Below are 26193 nucleotides of genomic sequence, written 5' to 3' on the forward strand. Positions count from 1 at the left end.
TGTTGTCATTCACTCACCCACATGTCGTTCCAAACCTGTGTAGTTGCTTTCTTATGTTGAACATAAAAGAAGATATATTGAAGATTGCTGGTAATCAAATAGTTGTTGGTTGCCATTGACTTCCATAGTAGTTTTTTTTCCTACTATGGAAGTAAATTTAAATCAAAGAAAAATACTTTTAAGAACAACTTTTAATTTGACATCATAATGTGCACTTTTTAAATTTTGACTTGAGTGTGTGACTTTCTTTAAGTAGACTTGAGTGGCATTTTGTTCCATTAATAATTACCTGCAAGTACAGTTTTTTTATTTATTTATTTATTTATTTATATATATATATATATATATATATATATATATATATATATATATCTATATATATATATATATATATATATATATATATATATAATTTTCATATTTGAAGTATACCGCAAAGTGTACATTTAATACAATTAAGCACATTTGATATATGATTTCAAATTTCATTAGATAATCTGGCTGAATATTAAAAACTAACATTCTTTTATGATCAGATTGGAGCCCAGCTGGGGTGATGTTTACTAGGTCTCAGCTGATAGATGGAGGAAAATGTACAAAACAACGCCATTCCCTCAAATTATAAGCCATTAAGGAGCTGCTTCAATTTCACCCTCCTAATTAAATGAGAGGAATAATGGCCCTGCAAAACAGGATAAAGGACCGTGTCTGTTTCAGATAGAACAACCGGAGCTAGAAGGGTTTAAGGTAATTTGGAATCAAACATTTTGGGTGAATTAAAACCACTTATTGAAAATAAAAAATGTATTGCATTCCTCTCTGTGCAGATTAAGCAGTGTTACATATTCAAATTATTCATAGGCCTCCCTGATATAAAGCAGGATCGAAGAATCTAAGTTGTTTAGTAAAAGTGCTTGAAAATGTGGACTACAAAACGTTTTTGTATTTGGTTAATTTTTTGCTTGTGTAAAACCCGATGATCTTAATCTACAGCATGATTTCAGAATGTTCCACTGATTTGTTCTGGCTAATAATAAAGACTATTTTAATTAATATAAACAAAAGTAAGTTAACAACAGAATGTAAATATTTAAACAAACATTTTGTACAGAAAACTATACATTTTTGTCGTTCTTAACAGTCAAGTCTGTGGCAAATGCAAATCAAGACTCCCCACCACTTTTATTAGATACTACCCACTGTATACCAGGAATACCCCACAAGGCTTGCTGTGTTTGGAGATGCTCTAATCCAGTCTACTTTTTTTACCATTACTATATTTGTCCAATGTCTGAATCATTTTTCCAACACAATTGAAATTCAAAATTCACTTGCTGCCGAATATATTTCACCACTTGACATGTAATTTACAATATTATTCACTTCATCGGTCAGTGGTTTTAATGTTGTGTATAACACGTTTTCTACTTGAAAACATTTTAAAATAAATAATTTATTCCTGCGGATTTGCCTTTTTACAACTTTAGGAAGATCAGGCCCTTTCTTTCAGAACATGCAACACAACTCATTGTTCAAGCTCTTGTTCTGTCCAGGCTGGACTATTGCAATGCTATCTTGGCAGGTATTCCAGCCACTTCTATTAAACCTCTATAATTAATCCAAAATACCACTGCAAGATTAATCTTTAATGAGCCAAAAAGAATGCTCGTCACACCTCTGTTCATCAATTTGCACTGGCTCCCAATAGCTGCTCAATTACATTCAAGGCATTAATGTTTGCCTACAAAACTACCACTGGCTCTGCATCACTTTAACTAAATTCATTACTTCTGATTCATGTGCCTTCTAGAAGCTTGTGTTCTGCAAGTGAACGATCCATTATTGTGCCATCTCAAAGAGGCACAAAATCACTTTCACTGACTTTTTCATTAACTGTTCCCTCCTGGTGGAATGACCTGCCCAACTCAATCCGAGCATCCGAATCCTTAGCCATCTTCAAGAAACGACTAAAACACATCTATTCCATCTTTATTTATTTGACCCCCAAACTCTAGCACTTTCTATTCTAATTATACTTATCTATTTATCTTCTATTTTATTAAAAAATACAAAAGCTTTCCAAACCTACATTTTTATAATTCATGACTGTAAACATTTTGTAACATGATTTCGATGTACCATTTTCATGGTAATGCAATGTTTGAATTTAAAACGGGTTGCAAAGGATGCATTTTAAGATTTTAAGTTTTCAAGTTCTGAATTCTTATGATTTCTAAAGTGTGATAGAGAAAAAGGCAACAAAGAAGACTTTTTTTTTTGACAAAGGTAAGAACTCCTGTTATGATGTAGGTTTTTGAGGTGCACTCTTGCCATAAATTCAATTACTACTTTTCCTACATATTTTTAAACCAAACAGATTGGTAAAATATCTATTTAGGAGTCTTAGACCTTTCCAATGATATATAGTTTGTCATTATTATATTAGGATTTAATTGTAATATAGTGAAGTAAACGTAGGGGGCCCACCGAGGGGCCAGATGACAGTTAACAGGAGAATTTTATTGGTTACTAAAAAACAACTTGCTGTTGTTGCACAACCAAGTGGTTTGAAGGATAAATATAAAAAAATGATTAGTTAATGGGGACTGCACTATGATTATTAATAGTGTTTTAATGTCATTAAATGATTCCCGTTCAAAATTTCCATGGTTACAATTTATAATAGTCATTATTCTACATTTTAATGCACAGCGGGGGAAAAAATAACTGTATAGGAAGTTTTATTGTTTTGGTTTTAAAACAAGAGCTGTGCTTGGTGTGATTTCTTTATTCTTCAGTTAATATTTGTACATGAACACGTTAACAAAACATCAAAGAGACTTTTTAAACTATAGGGAGTGAATAATTGTTCGGTTCCTCAGTTGCTCCACATACTCCTTGGCCTGGTCAAATCCTGTCTTCTGCTCAACTTTGGGCGGGACTCCCTCAACAATCTTTACGAAGTAGTGGCAGTGCACTTTGTCCATGATGCCGAACATTCCACGTCCATGATAACGAATGCGCTTTAGGTATTTTCCCTTGCCAGAGAATGATTCAGCTGTTGAGGTCAGATCAAAAGAAACTTCAGCTGTTACAATTCAGATTCAGATGTTACAATTAACGGTTTAAACTGAAGTCCAAGAACCGTGTTCATTAAATGACATCCAATCCACAAAATAAATACATTACTCAAAATAAAATACAAAAAAGCATACATAACATATAATACATCAAATATTGCCTTTTCATAAACTAAATGTAGATTGATTTTGTGTCTTAAGCAATAATTTTTAATTTAATTTTTTACTTTTTGTTTTTGTTATTAAATCTCTTTTTTGATTTTTTTTTAATGTAAAATTGGCTAGCTTGAAAAAAACATCAAAATGTTTTTTTGTTTTTTTCCCCTCTGTGTACTGTTTGTTAGGTATCCAACTTACCAATATACAGATTTGATTTGTATTCCACATTGTGATTTCTGACCGCCATGTCCTGAGCTTCCAAAATTACCTTTAACACACGAGTAAAACTCACTATAGATTTCAAAAGACACTTCGAAAGTGCGTCACTGTATGATTTTTTTTTTTTTTACTGCAAAATACATCAATACTATTTGAGGAGTTCAACAGATATTCCAGTCATATCACTTTTTGTATTTTTACCTCTTTTATTATTTTAGCTCCCTTCTTGTCATTGAACTCGAGCTGAGTGAGTGCCTGGTCAATGGTCATACCTCTGATCTGTAAAAAAATTAATCACTAAAATAATGTAACCAACTATATATCATTACTCCATACGTTATGCATATGCCATGCTACCTACTAAAGTGCAACTATCAACTATCATAAATGACAGTCATTACACATATTACTCACCAATTTAGCCAAGTACCACATCTTGTCTTTGCTGTATTTAATCTGTCGTCTGCAGTGATAAATCTCCTATTATACATTAAAAAATAAATATAAATGTAACCCCATAATGGACTTCATTACATGCAAAAGTAAATTAAATGAATTACTAACAGCAGGTCTGCGTAGTTCATCTTTCTGCTGTGGTGGATATACAACCAGATTTTTCCTTTCCCAGTGTTTGCTATTTAACTCAGTACTTGTGTGAAGACAAGACACCGGAGATAACGTTGATGAAGATCCAAGCAACCTAAATGGAGTAAGGCAGATTGTAAAACAATAAATAGGCTGCGTCTCAAAACATAGCATAAAACAGCACATTGATGCCCAAGAATGCCGTTTATCATGTAGCCAAGTAACGTTATGTTTTGAGACAGTCACACTGATTAGATTTCGGTCAGTGTCCTTTTACATTCATTGCACAGCAACTGCATGCGATTTTCTTACCTAGAGCGAATACGTCCACAAGCACGACCAAAGGCTGCTAAACCTATAAACAATGTCCATGTAATTTCCAGTTAAAACAAAATGAGCTGAAATGCATATATAAATGCAAATAAAAAGAAAGTATATATGGTTTGACTCACCAGCCCATGTCACCACGGAGGCTGCCATATTGATTATCACGGATGTCCGATTCGTGAGCGAATCGTTCTTTTGATTTGAATCTTTTCAGTGAGTCGGTTGAACCGACAAGCTCTGTTTGAAACCATAGACTGTATGGTTGAAACCATACAGTCTATGGTTGAAACCACCGCCAGGTCTGATTTATTCGTTAGCAAATCCTACTGAAATGTAAAACATCTGAGTGATTTTTTTTTTTAATTTCCGAATCTGTGCAAATATTTTGATTCTTAATGACTTAATGCTTTGTGTTATTAGCTAAATTATGGCTGCAACAACTGAACAGGGACGCATTAAATTACAATATATTCCCATATACATCGAAAAACGCCAGTAAGTGCCTAACTTACATGGATTTACTGGTTTTAGAGTTTTAGAGCAGGTGGTATGTCACTCTACGATTTAATTTACTGTATCGAGATTTGGTAAAATAATACATAAATGAATCGCTGAAGTGGTGATTTGAACTACCTTAATGAACAGACTCTCGGTAATGAGATCCGGTTGACTATATTACGACGCTTTGCTTTACGGCAAATGTCACAGCTGAATGAGTTCAAAGTTATACGTTTTTTTAATAGTAGTAAAATTGTTTTCGACAAAAATATTCTAATTACAAATAACGCGTATGATATATATTTCCTCAAACCTAGTTTTTGAATATGTCGGTCTTAAACAAAACAAAAACACAGTCTCTATGGCAACACTGTCCCTTCTCGCGTTCCGTATAATTTTTACAGCTCACGCTGTTGATATTCGGCAGCCGGCGTGTTTTCGGCACCATGAGTAGACGTGAAAAGTGAATTCACTGTCACTATCCGTGAATTTATCCTCTGATCTTGATGCAGCGGTCATTTTCTCTTTAAAATGCACCAACGACATCTGCCAGCGTCTCCAAACTGGTACTGTTCACGTTGCAGTGACATAAATGGTAAGGGAGTGCTGGGTTTTGGAGCAAAGAATACGATCTATCTGGTAAATGTGACTGCAGCATCTCCAGCAGTAACAGGTATGGACTCAGGATGCTTTAATATAATGCTTTTTGCAGATTCACATTGATTTAATTAGACCTTCTTTCTGCAGGTGAACTCACTGGGCACACTGAAAGAGTTTCTGGTTTTGGATTTTGCTCCCATGATGGACAAGAACACATTTGTGCTAGCACCTCAGATGATAAGACAGTCAAAATCTGGGATGCTGAGCAGAAAGTTCTGTTGAAAGAGCACAATGTCCACCAAGTGAGTGAATAGTCTTTTTTTTAAGCTTTGTGACTGTCTCACAGGTTGTCCTTTAAACAAGTTTTGTACTATATTACAGTTTTCTGTCTGCCATTTTCTACAGTGGTAAAAGTGTAACTTCCGGACTCAATTTAGTCAGTATATTACCATTTTGTTAAATTAGTGTAAATAACTAAGTATAGAGTAACTATAATAGTTATTTTTATAAATATTTATATTTTTATATATATATTTATATATATAGTTTTTTTTTTTTTTTTTTGGAAGATTTTTGCTTCTCTACTGTAACAGCATGAAATCACTACTCATATCAAGATGAAATCAAACTAAATTAATGGCATACAAGGCAAAAAATAATTCATTTCTAATTTTCTATCCATATCACAAGTTATTTTAAACAACCACTTCTGTCATTCTGCTACAAAATTTAACACTGGTGAGGTGACAATTTTGCAACAACATTAAGACCTGAAATGGAAATTGCATCATCTTTTCACCCCTTTTGTCATGTATGTATGAGAGAAGCAGCTTCTAGAATGAGAAAATATTTCTCTTCAACTTCATGACAGCCATAAACTCATCATAACTGATATTGCTGCCTATTTAATTAAGCAGAGATTGTAACAACATCAAGATCCCCATGTAACAGAAATTATGGTCATCTTTTTTTTTTCTTTTTTTTTGTGACCAATATCCAAGTGAAAGGTGTAGGGTGGGACTAGTTTTTTTTTTATTCTGCCCATCATGATTTATTAATTTTTTATAATGAATAAAATGTGCATAAATAAATCATTTATGATAAACACTGCAGTATTCCATAAAAGGTATGAATTGTCTATTTTGATGTCATGGTGACTTTAAATATATTACAAAATACCGACTTTGAAATACCGAAGTTTGCAAGGCATAGAACATCATAAAAAAACATGGTGACTGACTTTCCATATGTTTGAACAGAGCACCATCTCTGCAGTCCACTGGTCTCCGGTGCAGAAACTACTTCTAGTCACTGGAGATGAAAAGGGCATTGTGGTGTGCTATTGGTTTAGCAGTAATGAAACCCAGAGCTTCTTCCCTGAACCTCGAACAATCTTCTGCTTATCCTGCTCCCCACATGAGGAAAACCACATTGCAGTGGGGTAAAGGATCATTTTATAATTATTCAATATGTGTTGTGTGATCCTAGATAGCTCTAGACTCATCAGCGGTGCATGCCAACTGTTTATGCTTCCTCTTAAAGGTATAAGGATGGAATGATAGTAGTGATAGACATCAGTAAGAAAGGGGAGGTAATCCATCGGCTGAGGGGACATGATGATGAGATTCACGCGTTGACATGGTGCCCCCAACCCAGAGAAGAGCCCCTATATGGGCGATCAGAAGACAACACAGGTAATCAAGACATGCTTAAGGATCCAGTTTGCCTCAGTCAGTTATTACCATTAAGTGTTTGGGAGTGTGACCAAATGATATTTCAATATCTGAACTAACCTTGCCTTTCCCAAATGGGGAAGCAATATATCTCATTTTCATTTAGTTAAACTTGATGTATTAAAAAAAACTGAAATAAAAGTTAATAAATACTATATAGACATATTAAAACTAACAAATTCTCTCAAATTAAAACGAGAACAGAGAAAATATAAAAAGAAAAACAGAATATTAATTAGAACTCTAATAGAAAATATAAGATCAAAATAACTCTTATTAGTAGGGGTGTAACGCTACACGTATTCGTATGGAACCGTTCGGTACGAGGCTTTCGGTTCGGCACACAATACAAACCGAAAGATTAGTTGGACTTAAGGCCCGTTCACACCAAGCACGATAACTATAAAGATAATAATAATAATAATAATAATTCATTACATTTATATAGCGCTTTACATAGTAAGGGGGTTATCTCCTCATCCATCACCAGTGTGCAGCATCCACCTGGATGATGCGACGGCAGCCATAGTGCGCCAGAACGCCCACCACACACCAGCTTACTGATGAAGAGGAGACAGAGTGATGAAGCCAATCAGCAGACATGGGGATTGTTAGGAGGCCATGATGGTCGGAGACCAATGGGCGAATTTGGCCAGGATGCCGAGGTCACACCTCTACTCTTTTCGAAAGACATCCTGGGATTTTTAATGACCATAACGATAAAGATATAGATAACGATAAAGAAATAGTTCTAAAAATTGTTCTCAATATTAAAGAACAACAGAGTCCACACCACAACTATAACGATAAAGGCACAGAGAAACGTTATCGTTGGAATCACTTTCAGAACGATTTTTTTTTCTGATGAACGATAAAAACATTGACAGGCAATTAGAATCCATCCTTTTGTAATGAGCTCAGGAATTTAAAGCGGTAGATGCATGTGCGCTTAGAATAAACAGACAATATCATTTGCTGGTGTGGACGCTAATATCGTTATCGTTATAGTTATCTTTATAGTTATTGTTCTTGGTGTGAACGGGCGTTAATCCTATTACATTTGGAAAATAAATAAGAGCTTAAAGTGTGTGAAATATAATTTTCTCAGTTCCACTGCACTCAACAAGTGTGATATCTGTTGGCTCGCCTCCATGGTTTAAAACAGAAATATTCCCAACATTGCAATGTAACCAATTACCTCCCCCACCCCCATATCGAAAACGTACCGAACCACAATACCAATGTGTCGTATCAAATCGAACCATGAATTTTGTGAACCGTTACATCCTTACTTATTAGTTATTCATCTATATCTATATCTGTTTACTGGCATGTCATGTGACCTTTAACTTGCATCAGAGAACTGTGAACAAAGGAAAGAATATGTAAATAATTCATTAAATATAAATTTTAAATCTCAGGGGGACTTCAAGTATATTTTGCATCAAAGGGATTCAGCTGAAAAAAAAGATTAGTAACCCCTGAAATAATAGAGATGACAAAATGATAAGTGACATGTCATTGACTCTTTCTATAGATGGAAGCAATGGATTGACAGAAGGAGCAGAGATGGGGTGTTACCTGGCATCAGGTAGTCGAGATCAAACTGTGCGAATATGGAGCACAGCCAGAGGAAAAGGTGACAGAGACAGACTCATTGCCCAAAGCTTGCACAAACAATGCTGGTTCTTAGTAGCTTTCAGGTGCAGGATCATATACGTCACAGTGTGTCTGTCTCCTTTCAGGAGTAATGACCCTGAAGCTTCCCTTCCTGAAGAGACGAGGAGCAGGAGTTGATCCAACAGTGAAGGAAAGACTCTGGCTGACTGTCCACTGGCCTAAGGGGAGACCTTCACAGATTGTGTCCAGCTGTTTCGGGTATGGTTGTATAGATGAGATGCCAAATGGTTGTTTTGTGTCAGAGGATGTTTTCTTGTAAATGAACATGAGTTGACTGTGAATGTTGGCGTGTAGTGGTGAGATCATAATGTGGGATCTCAAGAAGTCAGGCAAGCAGAAGTGGAGTCTGCTGGGCAATTCCTCAGATGGACAGAATCACAGCCGTATCGTCTTTAACATGAGCTCGTTTCGCTCTGGGGACAGAGAACTTTTGCTCAGCACCTCAATGGACAGAGAGGTGAGACATTCCTCCCATAACATGACCTTATAAACTGTTTTGTCTGGTTAGGTTTTGTTTTTGGTTTGGTTTGTGGTAGTGTTGGGCGATATGGTCATTTTTAAAATCGTCATATCAGCAGCCTGCGAGATCGACGATACACAATATTATTGTGCATGGGTGGAGCAAGAGAGAGAGTCTTTGTTCATGTCATAGCATAACTATTTGGTGTTTTAAACCATGCAGGTGCGCGAGAGAGCCGATGGAATCACCAATAATCAAAAAAATATACTTTAAAACATACTGATAAACTAACGTTAAATATAAAAATACTGTATTTAAAACAGCTAGTTCATATATAGTCGGACACAACTGTCATATCGTGCGTCGAGGGACAAATCTGCCACATCTGTGCATGGAAGTTATCAGTCTAATTGTTCAAAATCAGTCAACGGTGAAAATCAATAGTAGATTTAATTTAAAGTCCAGCAGTTTAACACTTATATTGGACATAAACGAACACGTTAAATATAAAGTATTCAAAACAGGTAAGTTCATATATTTGTAGAAAAGTTGAATTGAACTGATGCATCAGTCATACAGCGCTCCGGACCGCGCGCCTCATGACGAGACCGACGCACCGCCACAGAAACAAGAATGAGATGCACTCTAACATAACTGTGACATTAAATTCAGTAAGTGAGGGCTTGTTTAAAATACTGCACATATATAGGCCGGTTAGATTACTTGTTAAAGTGCAATGAAATACCTTCTATCTGCAGACGATGTACGTCTGTTTGTGGATGGAGACTTTGTAACGGCCAAAACTATGTATTTTGCATGCATCACATTATAGTGCGGTGCATGAAAATAATAAGGTGGCGGCAGAGCGAACTTATCCATAGTGTTTCTCACGTAGGCCTTCTACGTCATCACCACATAGTTACTGTTATAGGTAAAGTGATCAGTCTTTAAGAGAAGGACTACGTGAGGACTAAGTTCGCCTTGTTATTATTTTGTATTTACTTTATTTGTAACTGCAAGAAAGAGTTACTCTCTTTCTTAAAGAGCGCGTTGCCGTGTACCAGCCATTAAATGTGTGGGACACCAACTCCTCATTTTCGGTCTCTTTCATTTCATGGATTTAATGAGTTATCCGAGTCAAAGCGGACAACTTCAGCGACTACAGGCTCTAATCCTTCTGCGCTCGCGCGCGTGCGGTGTGTGTGTGAAATGCCGTGCTACAGTGAAATAGCTGCTCAGTTTGATAGCCGAATTATAATAAGCAGCCTAATAAAAATAATAATTATTATTATCTAATACATTAATAGGAAAATGAGCCTAATATCGTCTTGATTATCGAGAAATCTGCTTATGTCGATATCTCTGACTATCGTCGATACACGATACTATCGTCTATCGGCACAACCCTAGTTGGTGGTAGTTGTTCATGAGTCTGGTGTTTGTCCTGAACAGTTCAACTGCCTGCTGTAAACCTTTCCAACAATGACTGTATGATTTTGAGATCAAAAACTGAGCGACTCGTATGCAACTATTACAGAAGGTTCATACACTCACTGATTTTGAATTTGAAGATCAGGGATAATTTAACTTATTTTTTCTTTTGGGAAACATGTAAGTATCTTCCATAAGGCAGTACTAAATGAAAAATATTATATTTATTTAGCCAAAATAAAAATTTTCTTACATTTTTTACATTTTTTCTTACCCAACCCCCAGTTGAACTTTTGAACGGGGTCGCTTTTATCAATTCAACCATTATTTTCTCTTGTGAACTATATGTAAACGTCTTTTATGTGAATTCCAAACAAATTAAAATGGCCCGCCCTCACCCATTTAGATTTTTGTCTAGTTATAATCATTCTTAGTTTTCTTGATTCAAACCATTCAATCCGTTGTCATTTCAGATTAAGTGTTGGGACCTGGCATCTCTGGAATGTTGTTGGACTCTGCCCACTCTGGGTGGGTTTGTGTACTGTCTCAGCTTTTCTCCAGTTGGCACCGGCTGTCTGGCTCTAGGCGTCGGGGACAGCATGATCCGGGTGTGGAACACCCTGTCTATTCAGAACCAGTATGACATCAAGACATTCTGGCAAGGGGTCAAATCTAAAGTCACAGCCGTGAGTCAGATGTCTTTTAAGTCACATTTATATTTCCCTCCGTACCATCTAGTTAGTTTGAAATTAAGGCCATAAATGCCTTTTTTGCTCCCATCAATATTCCAGTTGGCATGGCATCCACTGAAAGAGGGCTCTCTGGCGTTTGGTACAGATGACGGTAAAGTGGGCATCTATGAGGTTTACTCTAACAAGTAAGAACAACTGATATGCAATCCGTTTTTACTGATTTTTGGTCTGTATATATGCATATGAAATGTTGCAATTTCTTAGGTTCATTTGGATACAAGATTCAATATTACGTTAAATATTTAAGATTTTATTTATAAAATTGGATTGAATTTAGTTTTATTTAATTTAAATGTAATTTCATTATTTGTTTTCACACACAGGCCGCCTCAGATCTCAAGCACTTACCACCGCAGAACCGTCTACTCCCTCTCATGGGGCCCTCCTGTGCCGCCCATGTCTTTTGGTAAGTTAATTCATAAACTACACACAAACCCACATGGGCCAGTAAACATCGAACTTGGAATAGCACCAAGAACAATCCATCAGCAATAAGTGATGCCCAGCTCCTCTTAAACGCACTCCGCAATTGAGCGAGTGTGGACAAATTGCTTACTTTCCCTCTGTTGGTTTTGTTGCATAATCAAGCAATGAAAACTTAATTTCACCTCACCACAGAGAAATGACACATTCATCACTGTATCCATCTCCGATGCTCAAGGGGGTGGAGATAATTGCTCTTGTTTGTTCAGAGGGGTATGAACAGTAGTAACAGTGATGTTGTTGCTAATGTTTGTGTGGGGCACAGGGGGGTCAGGAGACAAGCCGTCCTACAGCTTATACAGCTGTGCCGGAGAGGGGGTCATCTTCCAGCACGACCCCTGGAAGCTCTCAGGGGAGGCCAGTGACATTGACAAACTTATCCGAGACACCAACAACATCAAAGTAAGATGAAAAATCATTTGTTCTTATTCGTCTTTATGTATATTTTTCTAAATAAAATATTATTCTGTTATCCAGCACAAGATCCCCCCCCATACAGACCTCAGCTGGAAGCCGGACGGCAGTGTTTTGGCCATTGGAAATGAGGATGGGTAATAATGTTGATCAAAATAATTTCCTCTTCCTCAAGTAATAAATTGATTACTTATATTTATAAATTTCTAAATCCTTTATTAGTCTAGGTAAGTAATAACCTAGACCCCCCTTGCAATGCACAATGTATAATTTATAAAACGAGGGGAAAAAAACGTCAAATGTTATGAAGATTGAAGTATACACTAATGTTTGCAAGTTTGAGGTCTGATTAACTTATTTTATTTGTTAATGTAATGTTTCTCCGCATGGCTTTGATTTATATCAGCAGAAAAGAAAAATCATTTTAGGGATGGAGAAATGCAAGATTATGAATGTGACCGTTTTATTTCTTTGTGTTCTTCAGATGAATCATGTATAATTTGATTTCATGGTATCTTACGCAATAATGTAGAGTGCTATGTATCAAAGAGGTTGTGTCAAGTGTCTCACTCCATACGTGTACTTGTTTTAGGTCCATAGAGGTATTGAAGGCACCCATGCTGAAGCTCTTGTGCACAGTGCAGCAGCATCATAAGATTATTAATTCACTGCGTTGGCATCATGAACACTCCTCTCAAAATGAGCTGCAGTATCTGCTGGCGTCCGGCTCCAGTAATGCCGTAGTCTATGTCCATGACCTAAAGAGCGTCATTGGTGAGAATCGGCTTTACCTTCTTGTTTGATTGTTCTTGTATCTATACTTGTTGGCTATTCTGTGCATACAGAAAATACTACGGGTATAGTAAGAATAGTAGACCAACCATAACCATGTATATGTTTTTCTCACTTGTTTTTTTTTCTTTTACAGAAACTCCATCAGAGAGTTCATTGCTGATGACAGAACCTTTTAGAACTCTCTCTGGTCACACCAACAAAATCACCAGCCTAGCCTGGAGCCCCCATCATGATGGCCGTCTGGTGACAGTGTCTTATGATGGAACTGCTCAGGCAAGTAAATTTTTTTGCTAAATGTGATTTATATATAAAAAAAAAAAAGACTTGTTTCCCAATAATATCCTGGGAATCAAGGTTATTTTATCTGGAAACCGAATGAAAATGTATTTCTTTTAGGATTATCCAGTTTTAAATTTGATGAGTATGGATCGTCCTAATGGACTAATGATTCTTAATGATTTTCACAGGTGTGGGATGTGCTGAAAGAGGAGCCGGTGTGTAACTACAGGGGTCACTCAGGCCGACTACTGTGCGTGCAGTGGTCTACTGTTCACCCAGACCTAGTCTGGACCGGTGGAGATGACTTCACCCTCCATGAATGGGCCGTATCCAAGCAGGAACATGTCACACCTCCGAAGAGTATGTATACCATCATATTTCACATCAGTGTATATACACAAGTAGAGCTGATTGTGAATTAAATGTCTATTACAAGAGTAATTTGCCCTAGAAGTGAAGCTTTTTATCATCATTCACTAGAGCTAGGCTGTATGACGATATCCTTTGTGAGCATGGTATAAAGTGGATATAGCCTATTGTTTATTTCATGGTACCGTATTTTTCGGACTGTAAGTCGCACCTAAGTATAAGTCGCATCAGTCCAAAAATACGTCATAACGAGGGAAAAAACGTATATAGGTCGCACTGGACTATAAGTCGCATTTATTTAGAACCAAGAGAAAACATTACCGTCTACAGCTGCGAGAGGGCGCCCTTTCGCGACTGTAGACGGTAATGTTTTCTCTTGGTTCAGTTCTCTCGGTTCATGTCAAATTAATTTTTTATAAATAAGTCGCACCTGACTATAAGTTGCAGGACCAGCCAAACTATGAAAAAAAGTGTGACTTATAGTCCGGAAAATACGGTATGTAAATATAGCAACATAGCACAGTATTAAAATGTATTGATATGCAAGAGTGATATTAAAAAATGCATTACTGAGAAAATAGACCAGGAAGTGCTTGTTGATAAATAGTTATTAAACTTTGAACAAGGAACTCAATGCGGTGCTCATGCTGACTGACACAGTCAAAGCGTGCACAGAAAGTCTCCTCTCTGAAGCCTTTACCAACAGTATATGATTATGAATTCAGTTCCCTTTCTGGGCCTTAATGCACTCGAATAAACAAATACACACAGTTATGTCTTTATGCATAATGTGTGGAGTATTTACATAAACACAGTCAGTTAAGTGAAACTCAATCACATCTCTTGGCTGAATCACTTTTGTATGTTTAATTAGAATTGATTCATATTTGATTCATGAAGGAAAGAATATGCAGTGTTTTAGTTTTACATTTGATTATACAATTTCTGTAGTGTTTCTTACATGTAAAACAAACTGAAACTACAAAATTCTAATTTGTATCCTTGTTCTATTGTATTGTATTCTATTGTATTTGTCATGTTTGTAATTTGCTTTTTTTCATGTTTTTAAGAAATAGAGCTAAAAGCTCTAAAATATATAAATGATATATAAATAATTGTAATCATTAACCATACACATACCTTTAATGTTTTCATCAACAGCTAAGAAACGTAATGAGATGGAGAAAAAGAGAGGACCACAGAAAAAGTCCAAGAAGAAAAAGAAGGCACCAGAAAAAGGAGGGATGAAGGCAGAAGAAAGGGAATTGCCGTTAGGTGAAGAAATTAAAGGAGCAGCAGGCAGTGGAGCAGAAGAGGGCCAATCAGACAATGTCGAGGAGGAAGAGGAGAGGGAGAACACAGACGGTCCATCCGTCACGGGTAACGGTCCATCTTTTCTGCTTTCATCTCTCGCTGTCTCTTTCGCTTCCTCTCGCTTTGTGCTTCCAGCGCAGTCTTTGAAATGTCACTCCGGTTGTCTGGGTGTTGTCTGATGAATAACCTTTATCATTGGGGTCACAGGCTGGTCCAGAGAGAGCAGTTTGGACACACGTTGCACTGAGAGGGTTCAGAATGGAGAAAAGTTCAGTCATGCAGTTAAAAGGGAAGTCAAAGAGGAAAAGAAAAGAGAGAAACCAGGTCAGTCTCTGCTTTGTCTGTGTTTAATCAAGATATTTTTCTTATTATATTATCTTATATTGACTTACTCTTTTTTTTTTTTTTCTTTTTTTTATAATGTTTTTTTTTGTTTTTGCATCATGCAGAAAAACTGATTATGAAATCGATAGTTAAGATGCTAAATAAATGCATTTGTCACCACATATTCTATTATAATTGTGGCTTGTTGATGCATTGCTTGGTAATTGTAACGGCTGGTTAGTATTGTAATTATTATTGTATATAATAATAATAATTAGTATTATGGTTATTAACAATAATATTAACATAATATAATATATAACTTTTATTCATTAAATTTTAGATCTGTCTTTAAAAAAGAGAAAGCCACGCTCCATTCTCCCGTTGAGTACTTCTATGGATCACCGACCCAAAGAGGAACTTCAACAGGACTGTCTGACACTCGCAGCTGTAAGATACTCCCATGGTAAGTCAGGAGCCCACAATCAGATTTAAGAACGTGTGTGTGTGTGTATAAAATAATATAAATCTTTTACCCATCTTTTAAGCGTATTCTTATAATAAATAAATCCCTGAGATGTTTACTGAGGTATAATACTGTTACAAAAAATCTAAAATGTTGTTTTGGCCTTTCACCATAGCATTACCATGGGATTCAATGATTTACCATGGACTGTCATTTTATTTTATTTTTTTTAATGTAAAGTTTCTTTAGCTTTCCAATCTCCATTTCTTATAAAATGCAATACTGTAAAATATTATTACAATTTAAAATAACGTTTTCTGTTTTAAATTGTAAATGGTTTCTGTGGTAACAATGCTGAAGTTTTAACAGCCAGAAAAGTAGATAGAAACTTTATAAAAAAATACAATCTTTTGTAATTTTTTTTTTACTATATCTTTTGATCAGTTTAATGTGTCCTTGGTGTATAAAAGTATTAATTTCCTTAAACAAAACAAAAAATATATACAATAAGTGAAACGAGTGACAAAATGAGAAGAAAACAATATGTTACAATATGTACATAGCATATTTCCTTTCCCTTCTGCTCCTCAGGGCAAAGCGGAACATGTGTTCCAGGATCTGGAGATCATATTCAGCTTGGCCTGTTCACAGACAGGGATGCCCTCTACAGGATGTTTCAGGAGGAAGGTGAGTCAGGCACAGGAACAGCTGATCCCAGTGTAGGGTAGTGTCTGTATCTGCTAGTATGCTGAAGATATGAGGTGAATCAGGGGGTCACTGATGTGGTGTTTTGAACAGAGGAGAGCCATGTGGAGGCTGCTCATTATGACTCAATGGTGTATCTGAGGCTGTGGAAAGGAGATCTGATTGGAGCAATAAATCTTGCTGCAGAGAAAGGAGAACTGACTGACCATCTCCTCAGTTTAGCTCCAATGGGTAAGTAGTCTGGCAGTATTATGGCTATTGAACAAAGTTTTACTTAAAAAAAAAAAAAAAAAAATTTTTAAATTATAAAAACAAAGTAAATGTAAATAAATAACAATATTATTATATTTGTATGTTAATGGGTCATTTTTAGGTTATTCAAAACTTTAAACATTAAATTCAGCGATTTCAGAAATGACAAAAAGTTTAGTAATACAGAAAAAAGTCTAAACAGAATAAATTTCTTGAAAAATAATCGACAACTTTTATTAACAATTTACAAAATATTGACCAGCAATTGTGGTGTAACAAACGTTGTTTTCATGTGATATGTATTTTATATATATATAAATATATAGGTATATGTATGTGTTTGTGTGTGTGTGTGTATATATATAATATATATATATGTATGTGTGTGTGTATATATATTCATAATCATTCATTCTACCTGACACCTGCCAAAGAAATTCTTGATTTTATACTTATACTTTTGTTTTTATTGAATTACACACATAATAGTTTGTACACACATTTTCAAAGAATTCATTAATAATTACTACTTTAGATTTTATACTTTATATATGGTTACACCACTTTACATTTTCAATCTATTAAAACTTAAAACTTTTGGTTACAAATAGTTATAAATATTTTTCAAAAAAATCACACAAGCGTAGACGCAAAGGTTTGCACATGCATTTATGATTTCTCCTTTTTATTTTTCTGGTTATCCCTATTTGACATTGACCCTCTCTCAGCTGGCTATCAAGTGTGGGCCAGGACTGTAGAGGTGTATGTGAAGCAGCTCTGCCACCAGGAGCAGTTCCTCAAAGCAGCATCACATCTCGTCTCCATCCATAAACTCTATGAGGCCATCAGCCTTCTGAAGAGCCACCAGTTCTACCGGTTAGAAACATCACAATAGGCAATTGTTGGTGTTTGGCCTGAGCAGAAGGTAACGTTTGTGTTTACATTAAATCCTCAGGGAGGCCATAGCTTTAGCAAGAGCTAGACTCCAGCCTGAGGACCCTGTACTGAAAGATCTCTACATGAGCTGGGCTGCAGTGCTTGAAAAGGATGGCCATTATGCTACTGCAGCAAAATGGTAAGTGAAAAACAATAGGAAAACAATGTAGAGGTCTAAAAACATGCATGTGGAGGTATGTGCGAAAGATGTCAGTCAGCTGCAGTAAATATAAATTTTTTTTGTAGTTAAGTTAATTTAAAATATGTAATGTACAATTTACTGAATATTTGAATATATGAAATTTAAGATGTAATAGATCTTAATATTATATGTGTATAATTTAATTGTTGTTCACAGTCCAGGATGTGTGTACAGCGGGGAAAATATTTATTTGGTCCCCTGCTGATTTTGTAAGTTTGCCCACTTACAAGGAAATGAAGGATCTATAATTTTTATGGTAGGTTTATTTTAACGTAAAGGGACAGAATATCAACCAAAAAATTCAGAAAAAAAAACACATTATATAAAGGTTAGAAACTGATTTGCATTTCAGTGAGTGAAATAAGTATTTGGTCCCGAAGCAAAACATGACTTAGTACTTGTTCAGAAACCCTTGTTGGCAAGCACAGAGGAAAGATGTTTTTCGTAGTGTGTCACCAGGATTGCACACATCTCAGGAGGGATTTTGGTCCCCTCTTCTTTACAGATCGTCTATAAATCCTGAAGGTCGTTTGGCAACTTGAAGTTTCAGCTCCCTCCTCAGATTTTTTTGATAGGATTGAGGTCTGGAGACTGGCTAGGACACTCCTTGACCTTAATGTGCTTCTTCTTGAGCCACTCCTTTGTTGCCTTGGCAGTATGTTTTGGGTCATTGTCATGCTGGAAGACCCATCCATGACCCATTTTCAGTGTTCTGGCTGAGGGAAGGAGGTTCTCGTCCAAGATTTTACAGTACATGGCTCCATCCATTTGCCCCTCAATGAAAAAGTGAAGTGAAGTGACATACAGCCAATTAGGTGACCCATACTCAGAATTCGTGCTCTGGATTTAACCCATCCAAAGTGCACACAGACAGCAGTGAACAGACACACACACACACATACACTGTGAACACGCACCCGGAGCAGTGGGCAGCCATTTATGCTGTGGCGCCCGGGGAGCAGTGGGGGGTTCAGTGCCTTGCTCAGGGGCACCTCAGTCGTGGTATTGCCAGCCTGAGACTTGAACCCACCAGGGTTTCCGTTGTCTGGTAATTGCCGGACATTGGCCGAAAAAAAAAAGAAATGTCTGACAAAATTAAATCTCTCCGGTCAAATTGTCTGATTAAAATTGCCTAATAATCCTGCCCCCCTAACACAATCTGAATTTGAGAATAAGCCTAAAATGTATAAAGCAAAAATACACAGAGCTTTGGCTATGTTATAAAGGAACAGGCTCGTTTGAAAGTTATTAAACATTATTACATGGCTTGGTTGAATTCCAATGTGGAATGCGGTCTGTTATTTCTTGATATGAGACCACTGCGAAGCACCAGCGGTGCCAGGATTTTGATTGTAGGTGGGCCTCCAGAAAACTGGATGGGCCAGTTAAAATAAGCCAAAAAAAAAAAAAAAAAACGGGTTCCCCTTCATCTTCGTTTCAGCGCTTTTCTGGGCACTGAGGACAGCGATTGCCTACCTGAATTTATTGTGTAATTAGCATAGGTAAAAAAAAACCTTAAACACGATTTTTTGGTTGCTTTTTTAATACAATTACAATTTAATTTACTGTATTTTTCGGACTATAAGCCGCACCTGAGTATAAGTCGCATCAGTCCAAAAATACGTCATGATGAGGGAAAAAACATATATAAGTCGCACTGGACTATAAGTCACATTTATTTAGAACCAAGAGAAAACATTACCGTCTACAGCCGCGAGAGGGCGCTCTAGGTCTTCAGTGTAGACTACAGGAGCACTGAGCAGCATAGAGCGCCCTCTCGCGGCTGGAGACGGTAATGTTTTCTATTGGTTCATTTCTCTTGGTTCATTTCTCTAGGTTCATGTCAAATTAATTGATAAATAAGTCGCACCTGACTATAAGTCGCAGGACCAGCCAAACTATGAAAAAAAGTGCGACTTATAGTCCGGAAAATACGGTAATTTATTGTTTAATAAAATTATAGACCTATTATTTTTAGTTTATTAACAGCAACAACAGCTGTAAAGATGATGACTATCGCAATCTCCGTAGTGAACGCGCCTATAGAGAGAAATGCACATCATGGATTACATAATCAAAGAGTAGCCTATTTCTTTTCGTTTTAAATGGTTAAAAAGACATTTCAAGCTTTCTTAAGATATATTTCATGTCTGTGAGGCCTACGCTGAGTTTCGTTAAATTAGGATGAGATGCGCTCCAGTTCACGAGCAATGCAAGTGGCCGCGAGGGTGCCTGCATGATTAGGCCTATCGTCTGCTATATTTGCTTCTTATGTATTAAATCCAGGCAATTGGTTGATACAATTTATACAAAACGAAATTGTCTTTCTACAAAACAAAACTTAAGTGGTCAAAATCATGTCTGACCCGCTCCATGTCTCTCGATATTGCGCATCCTATCTTACTCGTGCGGTTCACTTTTCACAATCAACATAAATTAAAAAATAACATTATAATATTTTAACAAATATTAAATAAGCATATTTAATGGCTACAACACATATAGTTGACGTAGAATCTCTATTTGTACAAATTGCTGCACATTCATTTCATTCTGAATTTTGCACACATAAGTTGAAAGGCATTTGTTTGTGCATGCATGTAAAACATATCTGCAACTTTTATCAAGTTCACTGATAATTATGCGTGCATTTATTAATTATTATCTTAATCTATAATGATACAAGGACGAAGCATATAAACTGCTTTGTTTGTTTAGAATGGAATGGATCGCAAATAGATCCGAATGAAGAAATGAACCATAGTAGAAAATGTTTTTTTCCGTCTATTTGAAAGTTAGGCTAATAAACATGTTGCATTCGGCGGCCTGATAATGTCATTTTTTACGTTACATAGCCTGCCTCCAGTTTTCCTCAATTTGACTAATTAAGAGGCGATACTTGACCGGCATATCATCAAAATGTCCGGAAAACGAAACCTCTGCCGGTCACTTTGACCGGCACCATTTTTTTCTAGCAAAAAACTCTGGAACCCACAACCCTAGGGTTAGGAGTCTCTAACCACTAGGCCACGACTTCCCCTAAGTGAAGTCATGCTGTACCCTTAGCAGAAAAATAGCCCCAAATCATAATGTTTCCACCTCCATGCTTGACTTTAGTGATGGTGTTCTTGGGGTCATAGTCAGCATTTCTCTCCCTCCAAACATGGCCAGTCGAGTTAATGCCAAAGAGCTCAATTTTGGTCTCATCTGACCACAGCACTTTCCACCCAAGCCTTTTCTGAAGCAATAAGATGTTCCTTGGCAAACTTTAAATGGGCCTGTACATGTGCCTTCTTGAGCAGGGGGACCTTACGGGAGCTGCAGGATTTCAGTACATTGTATTACCAATATTTTGCTTGGTGACTGTGGTCCCAACTGCCTTAAGATCATTAACAAGCTCCTCCCATGTAGTTTGGGGCTGATCCCTCACCTTTCTCATGATCATCCTTAACCCATGAGGCAAGATCTTGCACAGAGCTCCAGACCGAGGCCAATTGATGGTTGTTTGTATTTCTTCCATTTCCGAATAATCCCACCAACATTTGTCTCCTTCTCACCAAGCTTCTTGCTGATGGTCTTGTAGCCCATTCCAGCCTTGTGCAGATCTACAATCTTGTCTCTGACATCCTTTGGCAGCTCTTTGTTCTTGCCCATGGTGGTGGGAGAGGTTGGAATGGAAGATACAGATTGTGTGGACAGGTGTTTTATACACCTAACAAGCTGACATTATGAGTAACTTCAGGACTAATCTGTGTTCCACATAGGAGTAACTTCAGGACTAATCGGTGTTCCACATGGGCACATAACCAATCTGTGGGAGCCAGAATTCTTGCTGGTTGGTAGGGGACCAAATACTTATTTCACTCACTGAAATGCAATTCAATTTCTAACCTTTATATAATGTGTTTTTTCTGGATGTTTGGGCGGTTGATATTCTGTCTCTATATGTTAAAATAAATCTACCATAATAATTATCAGAGTTCAGCAGGGTAACTTACTGTTCATCATGAGCCCTGTACAATCACATATGCGAAAACAGAAAAATATACAGGTAGATATACTGGGAAAGGTACATACTTTCAGGTAATGTATGTATGAGATCAAATGAATCAATGTGCTTAAAAATGTGCTTTCTTTCTTCACCTGTCAGTTACCTTGCCGCAGACTCGAGCTTTGATGCAGCTAAAGTGATTGCCAAGAAGGGGGATATGATATCGCTAAGGACTGCGGCTAATCTGGCGCAGATATCAGGAGAAGATGAGCTTGCACATTCTCTCTCTCTGAGGTGCGCCAAAGACTTGATGCTCTTCCAGGACTGGGCTGCAGCACAGGAAGTCCTGAGGATGCAAGACTCCCTTTTGGTTCGTTTTCAGCGGTCTTCACTGTTGGATTGAGATATGCATGTATATTCAATAAATTAGAATGCTAAATAGACACCTGATATGAATATTTTTATTTATGCACGTTTTCCTTTAGTAGGTTTTGCTGTTGACATTAAACATTTTTCTATTGCCAGTAATAAGTTTTAATATTACAAAATCAATATAATGAATCCTCTTTCACTCCTGCTCTTCACAGGGTCACAGACTGGTGTTCTCTGTTAATGAGATCCTCACTCAAAGACTGGCAGATACAGATGTGGTCACCTGGAGTGTGGTTTCTTCACACACCTGGTCGAAGTCCTGTGATGAGAACTTCCTCTCCACGGTGCACAGAGTGTGGCAGAGTGAGTTTGGAGTGGCGGCTACTGACCTGGTCAAAGTGAAAACGCTCCATCAACAGCTGAGAGCCATTGAGAATCCTTCTGCCACCACTAGTGTTCCTCTGAAGCAAGTATGTGTGAAAATAAGATTCCAACAGATGCACTTTTCTTACTACAGACTGACAGATCTAATATAAGATTACAAATATTTATTTAATGGATTCAACTTAAGGACAAGAAAAATTAAAGACAACAACAAAAAAAGACAAATTAAAAACAGAAATGCATGATAATATTGAACTTAGCAACATCTTTATATGATATATATATTTTTTATTAAATTACACTGATAGAAATGGTTGATAATATTGAACAGGGCAATATCAGTATGATATAATGCAGAATAATATGGTAAAGAATATTTTACATATGTAATAAATTACAGACAAAAATGGTTAATATTAAACTGAGAAGCATCTATATATAATAATATATTTTTAATTATATAACACTATATTCTATTAAATGAGTTGATAATATTGAACTGAGCATCATCTTTACAGTATTAAAATTTTTGAAAAACTTTTACTAATCCCATATAATGAATAGCTACTGTATAATTAAGTGTAAATATATCATTGTGCTTCTATTGTGTAAAACAAGTTTCAGATAACACTATTTTGATGGTCACCTTAGAACATTCTGTTGACTAAGTAATGTTGCATCTATGTGTCAACAACTTTCATTAGAGTATTACTAGACTGTATGTATGTCTGATAACTCTTTATTTTAATATTCACCCAACAGACATTATGCTGACTATAAGTATATGTACAAGTACATGTAAACTTAGTCTAACCCTAACCCTACCAGTCCACCAATGCTTTACTAACAAATTAATAAAAGCTAGTAGATATTTAGGTGCAGTTTTACTTATTCAACGGAATTTGCAAAAGTGACCATCAAAATATAAAGTGAAACCCAACACTGTTTACTGTAGATTACTGTATACTGTTATATAATTGTTAGCATTACATCATCCATTCAGTTATCTATTATAGTGTTCACCCTCGTCTGTAGATAATTTTTGACCAGAATGTTTTTCAGAGACAACACCAATTTAGAAAAAAGTAAGAAATCTTTTCGATGTCATCATCAAATTACCAATCTTTCAATTGTCTTTTATTCCTCAGCTCTTATTTCACATCTCATTGGACGTGGCACTGTGTGCTTTGAGTCAGATGTTGTGTGATTGGCCATCTGTTCTAGAGGATCTGCTGCGAGCTCTTACTCGAGGTTCTGAGGTGGGACACTTTACGCTAATGACGGAGATGTGCCAGCTGCTTCTGACACAAGGTTAGAGAGATCAATATGTCTTTTGAGATGAGATGAAATGAAATCGCTTTAAATTAACTTTGAAGTGAACTGTTCAAATTAGGGATGGGCACATTTACAGAAGACTGTGTAGCATAACATAATTTAAGTAGTATGTCATATTTCTAGTGCTTGATTTTATTTTATTTTTTCAGTTGTGTATTTTTTTCTATTGTAGTTATGAATTACTGACCGTTTACTTTTTTTTTATTTTGAGTGCACTTTTGTTTGGCTAATATACGTTTTTTGTGATATAGAAATGGATTATAATAATTGTGAAATTTCAATGTTATCAAAAATTTGGATATCTAAAAAATCCTTACTTCAAGCTAAATTAAATATAACTATATTGTGAAATATATCTCGTATTTTGATATTTTGATTTTATTTTATTTTTTATGCAGGTTTGGAGTCTGTGACATTCTATAAACAGAAACTAGACCCCACTGATGAAAGAAGCTTGGTAATTTCTCAAAGTGTGGAGGCGTTTGTCTGTTATCGGCTCATGTATAAGAAATGGTGGAACTACAGTGCTGAAACATCAGCTTTGACCATTAACACCTTGGGCAATGGTCACTGCTTAACAGAGAAGAACCAGTGTGAAGTTGAAGCAAACTGTAACAGAGAAGCTCAGTCTGATGTCATTTTCTCTGAGGGCTTCTGGAAGGTTCTTCTCTCTGAACCTCACGCCAATCTTCAGGCCACCCAGAGAGCCATAGAAGATATTCAGAGGAGAGTCACTAGGCTCATTCAACAGCACCAGTGTAAAGACTCTCATGAGAGCCCACAAGCACTTAGTACTTCTCAGTCTGAAACTTCAGAGGAACGTGGAGGATCTTTGAGTGGGAAAAGGTATTTCTAAGGCTGTACCCTTTAAATGCTTTGATTCTGGTGCTTCAAAGAAGTGTCTGACAGTGCCTTTTTGTCTCTCTTAAGCAGTGAATCTCTCTCTAGTCTGACTGCCCAGATTGCTGAACACCACAAAGCACTCACTGCTATTCCTGAGCTTATCAAGGTAAGTGGCTCTTTCTGTTTAACATGCATAATATTACAGCATGGCTGCTGTAAGTTTCTTATTATCATCAGTAATAGTAGTAACTTATTATGGTTATCAATATCAATATATTTTTTCTTGTATGTGACCCTGGACTACAAAACCAGTCAAAGTGTCAATTTTTTAAATGAATGAATAATTAAGCTTTCCATTGATGTATGGTTTGTTAGGATAGGACAATATTTGGCCGAGTTTAAACTATTTGAAAATCTGGAGTCTGGGGTGCAAAAGAATCAAGAAAATTGCATTTAAATTTATTCAAATGAAATTCTTGCCAATGCCTATTACTAATCAAAAATTAAGTTTTATATGTATTTATGGTATGAAATTTACAAAATCTCTTCATGGAGCATGATCTTTAGCTACTTAATATCCTACAGTGTATTGTTGGGTATTGCTACAAATATATCTGTGCGACTTATAGCTGGTTTTGTGGTTCAGGGTCACATATTGTTATCAATGTATAATTGCACATGAGATGCATATTATTATAATTAACCCCCCCCCCCCCCCCCCATTTAGAAATACTCATTTCCAGATGTCATGGAATGCTGTATCGTCCTGCTGTACATGGGAAAACATCTAACTCCATTTCCACAGCACATCTGCTCCAAGGCAACAACTTTGTTGTGCAAATATGGAACTAAAGAATCGCTCTGTAAAGCCTGGAAGAGACTGACACAATAACAGTTATAGCACTTAAGTGGTTTTGATATGCAATTTCTGTTGTTTGATATGTAAAATTTACTTGACTTATGTATGTAATAAAAAAAATCCCCCACAAATGACTGTTGTTACTGAAGCAATTGATACCTTTCAGTCACGTGACCGGATTGAAGACCTGGATGGCAAAACATCCATAGAACTGCAGCACAGAACGATGAATTAATCTGTTTCACAGCCATAAATATTTTAATCAAATAGAATAAAACAAATGCAAGTATTGGCCATTTGCAATCCATATTAAGCACCCGTGGTGATATTTTAATCATTAAACAGT

General features: G+C 36.4%; 2 protein-coding genes across 3 annotated transcripts; one reads left to right on the plus strand and one right to left on the minus strand.

The window, feature by feature from the left end:
• Positions 1-2724: 2724 nt before the first annotated feature.
• Positions 2725-4630, minus strand: mrpl22 (mitochondrial ribosomal protein L22). Its single transcript, XM_059526683.1, has 7 exons — positions 4496-4630; positions 4356-4398; positions 4023-4158; positions 3873-3938; positions 3660-3737; positions 3438-3507; positions 2725-3058 (listed from the first exon to the last, which is right to left on the minus strand). Exons 1-7 carry the CDS (start codon positions 4521-4523, stop codon positions 2850-2852), a joined length of 630 nt encoding a protein of 209 aa, XP_059382666.1. The 5' UTR covers positions 4524-4630; the 3' UTR covers positions 2725-2849.
• A 624-nt stretch (positions 4631-5254) lies between these two features.
• gemin5 (gem (nuclear organelle) associated protein 5) lies at positions 5255-25978 on the plus strand. Of its 2 annotated transcripts, none has more exons than XM_059526681.1 (28): positions 5255-5541; positions 5616-5770; positions 6728-6909; positions 7011-7162; positions 8739-8840; positions 8947-9079; positions 9176-9338; positions 11246-11458; positions 11564-11649; positions 11848-11930; positions 12273-12409; positions 12485-12558; positions 13014-13195; positions 13350-13489; positions 13684-13855; positions 15026-15244; positions 15386-15502; positions 15846-15968; positions 16560-16655; positions 16767-16904; positions 17654-17801; positions 17881-18000; positions 22214-22424; positions 22642-22896; positions 23959-24121; positions 24544-24991; positions 25079-25154; positions 25716-25978. In XM_059526681.1, the coding sequence occupies exons 1-28, from the start codon at positions 5400-5402 to the stop codon at positions 25878-25880; spliced, it is 4395 nt and encodes a 1464-aa protein (XP_059382664.1). In that variant the 5' UTR covers positions 5255-5399; the 3' UTR covers positions 25881-25978. The 2 variants fall into 2 exon arrangements, with proteins under 2 accessions (XP_059382664.1, XP_059382663.1); XM_059526680.1 differs by having other exon boundaries at positions 5256-5541; positions 25076-25154.
• Positions 25979-26193: the final 215 nt, after the last annotated feature.

This window comes from Carassius carassius, chromosome 36 (genome assembly GCF_963082965.1).
Source record: "Carassius carassius chromosome 36, fCarCar2.1, whole genome shotgun sequence".
NCBI lineage: Eukaryota > Metazoa > Chordata > Actinopteri > Cypriniformes > Cyprinidae > Carassius > Carassius carassius.

Excerpts from the sequence above, each read along its gene's own strand:
- mrpl22 (XM_059526683.1), bottom strand. The coding sequence starts at position 4,523 with ATGGCAGCCTCCGTGGTGACATGGGCTG. Across the intron at positions 4,159-4,355 it reads TGTGGACGTATTCGCTCTAG|GTTGCTTGGATCTTCATCAA; the intron begins GTAAGAAAATCG and ends TACTCCATTTAG. Across the intron at positions 3,059-3,437 it reads CAAATCAAATCTGTATATTG|CTGAATCATTCTCTGGCAAG; the intron begins GTAAGTTGGATA and ends TGACCTCAACAG.
- gemin5 (XM_059526680.1), top strand. The coding sequence starts at position 5,400 with ATGCACCAACGACATCTGCCAGCGTCTCCAAACTGGTACTGTTCACGT. Across the intron at positions 6,910-7,010 it reads GAAAACCACATTGCAGTGGG|GTATAAGGATGGAATGATAG; the intron begins GTAAAGGATCAT and ends TTCCTCTTAAAG. Across the intron at positions 25,155-25,715 it reads CTATTCCTGAGCTTATCAAG|AAATACTCATTTCCAGATGT; the intron begins GTAAGTGGCTCT and ends CCCCCCATTTAG.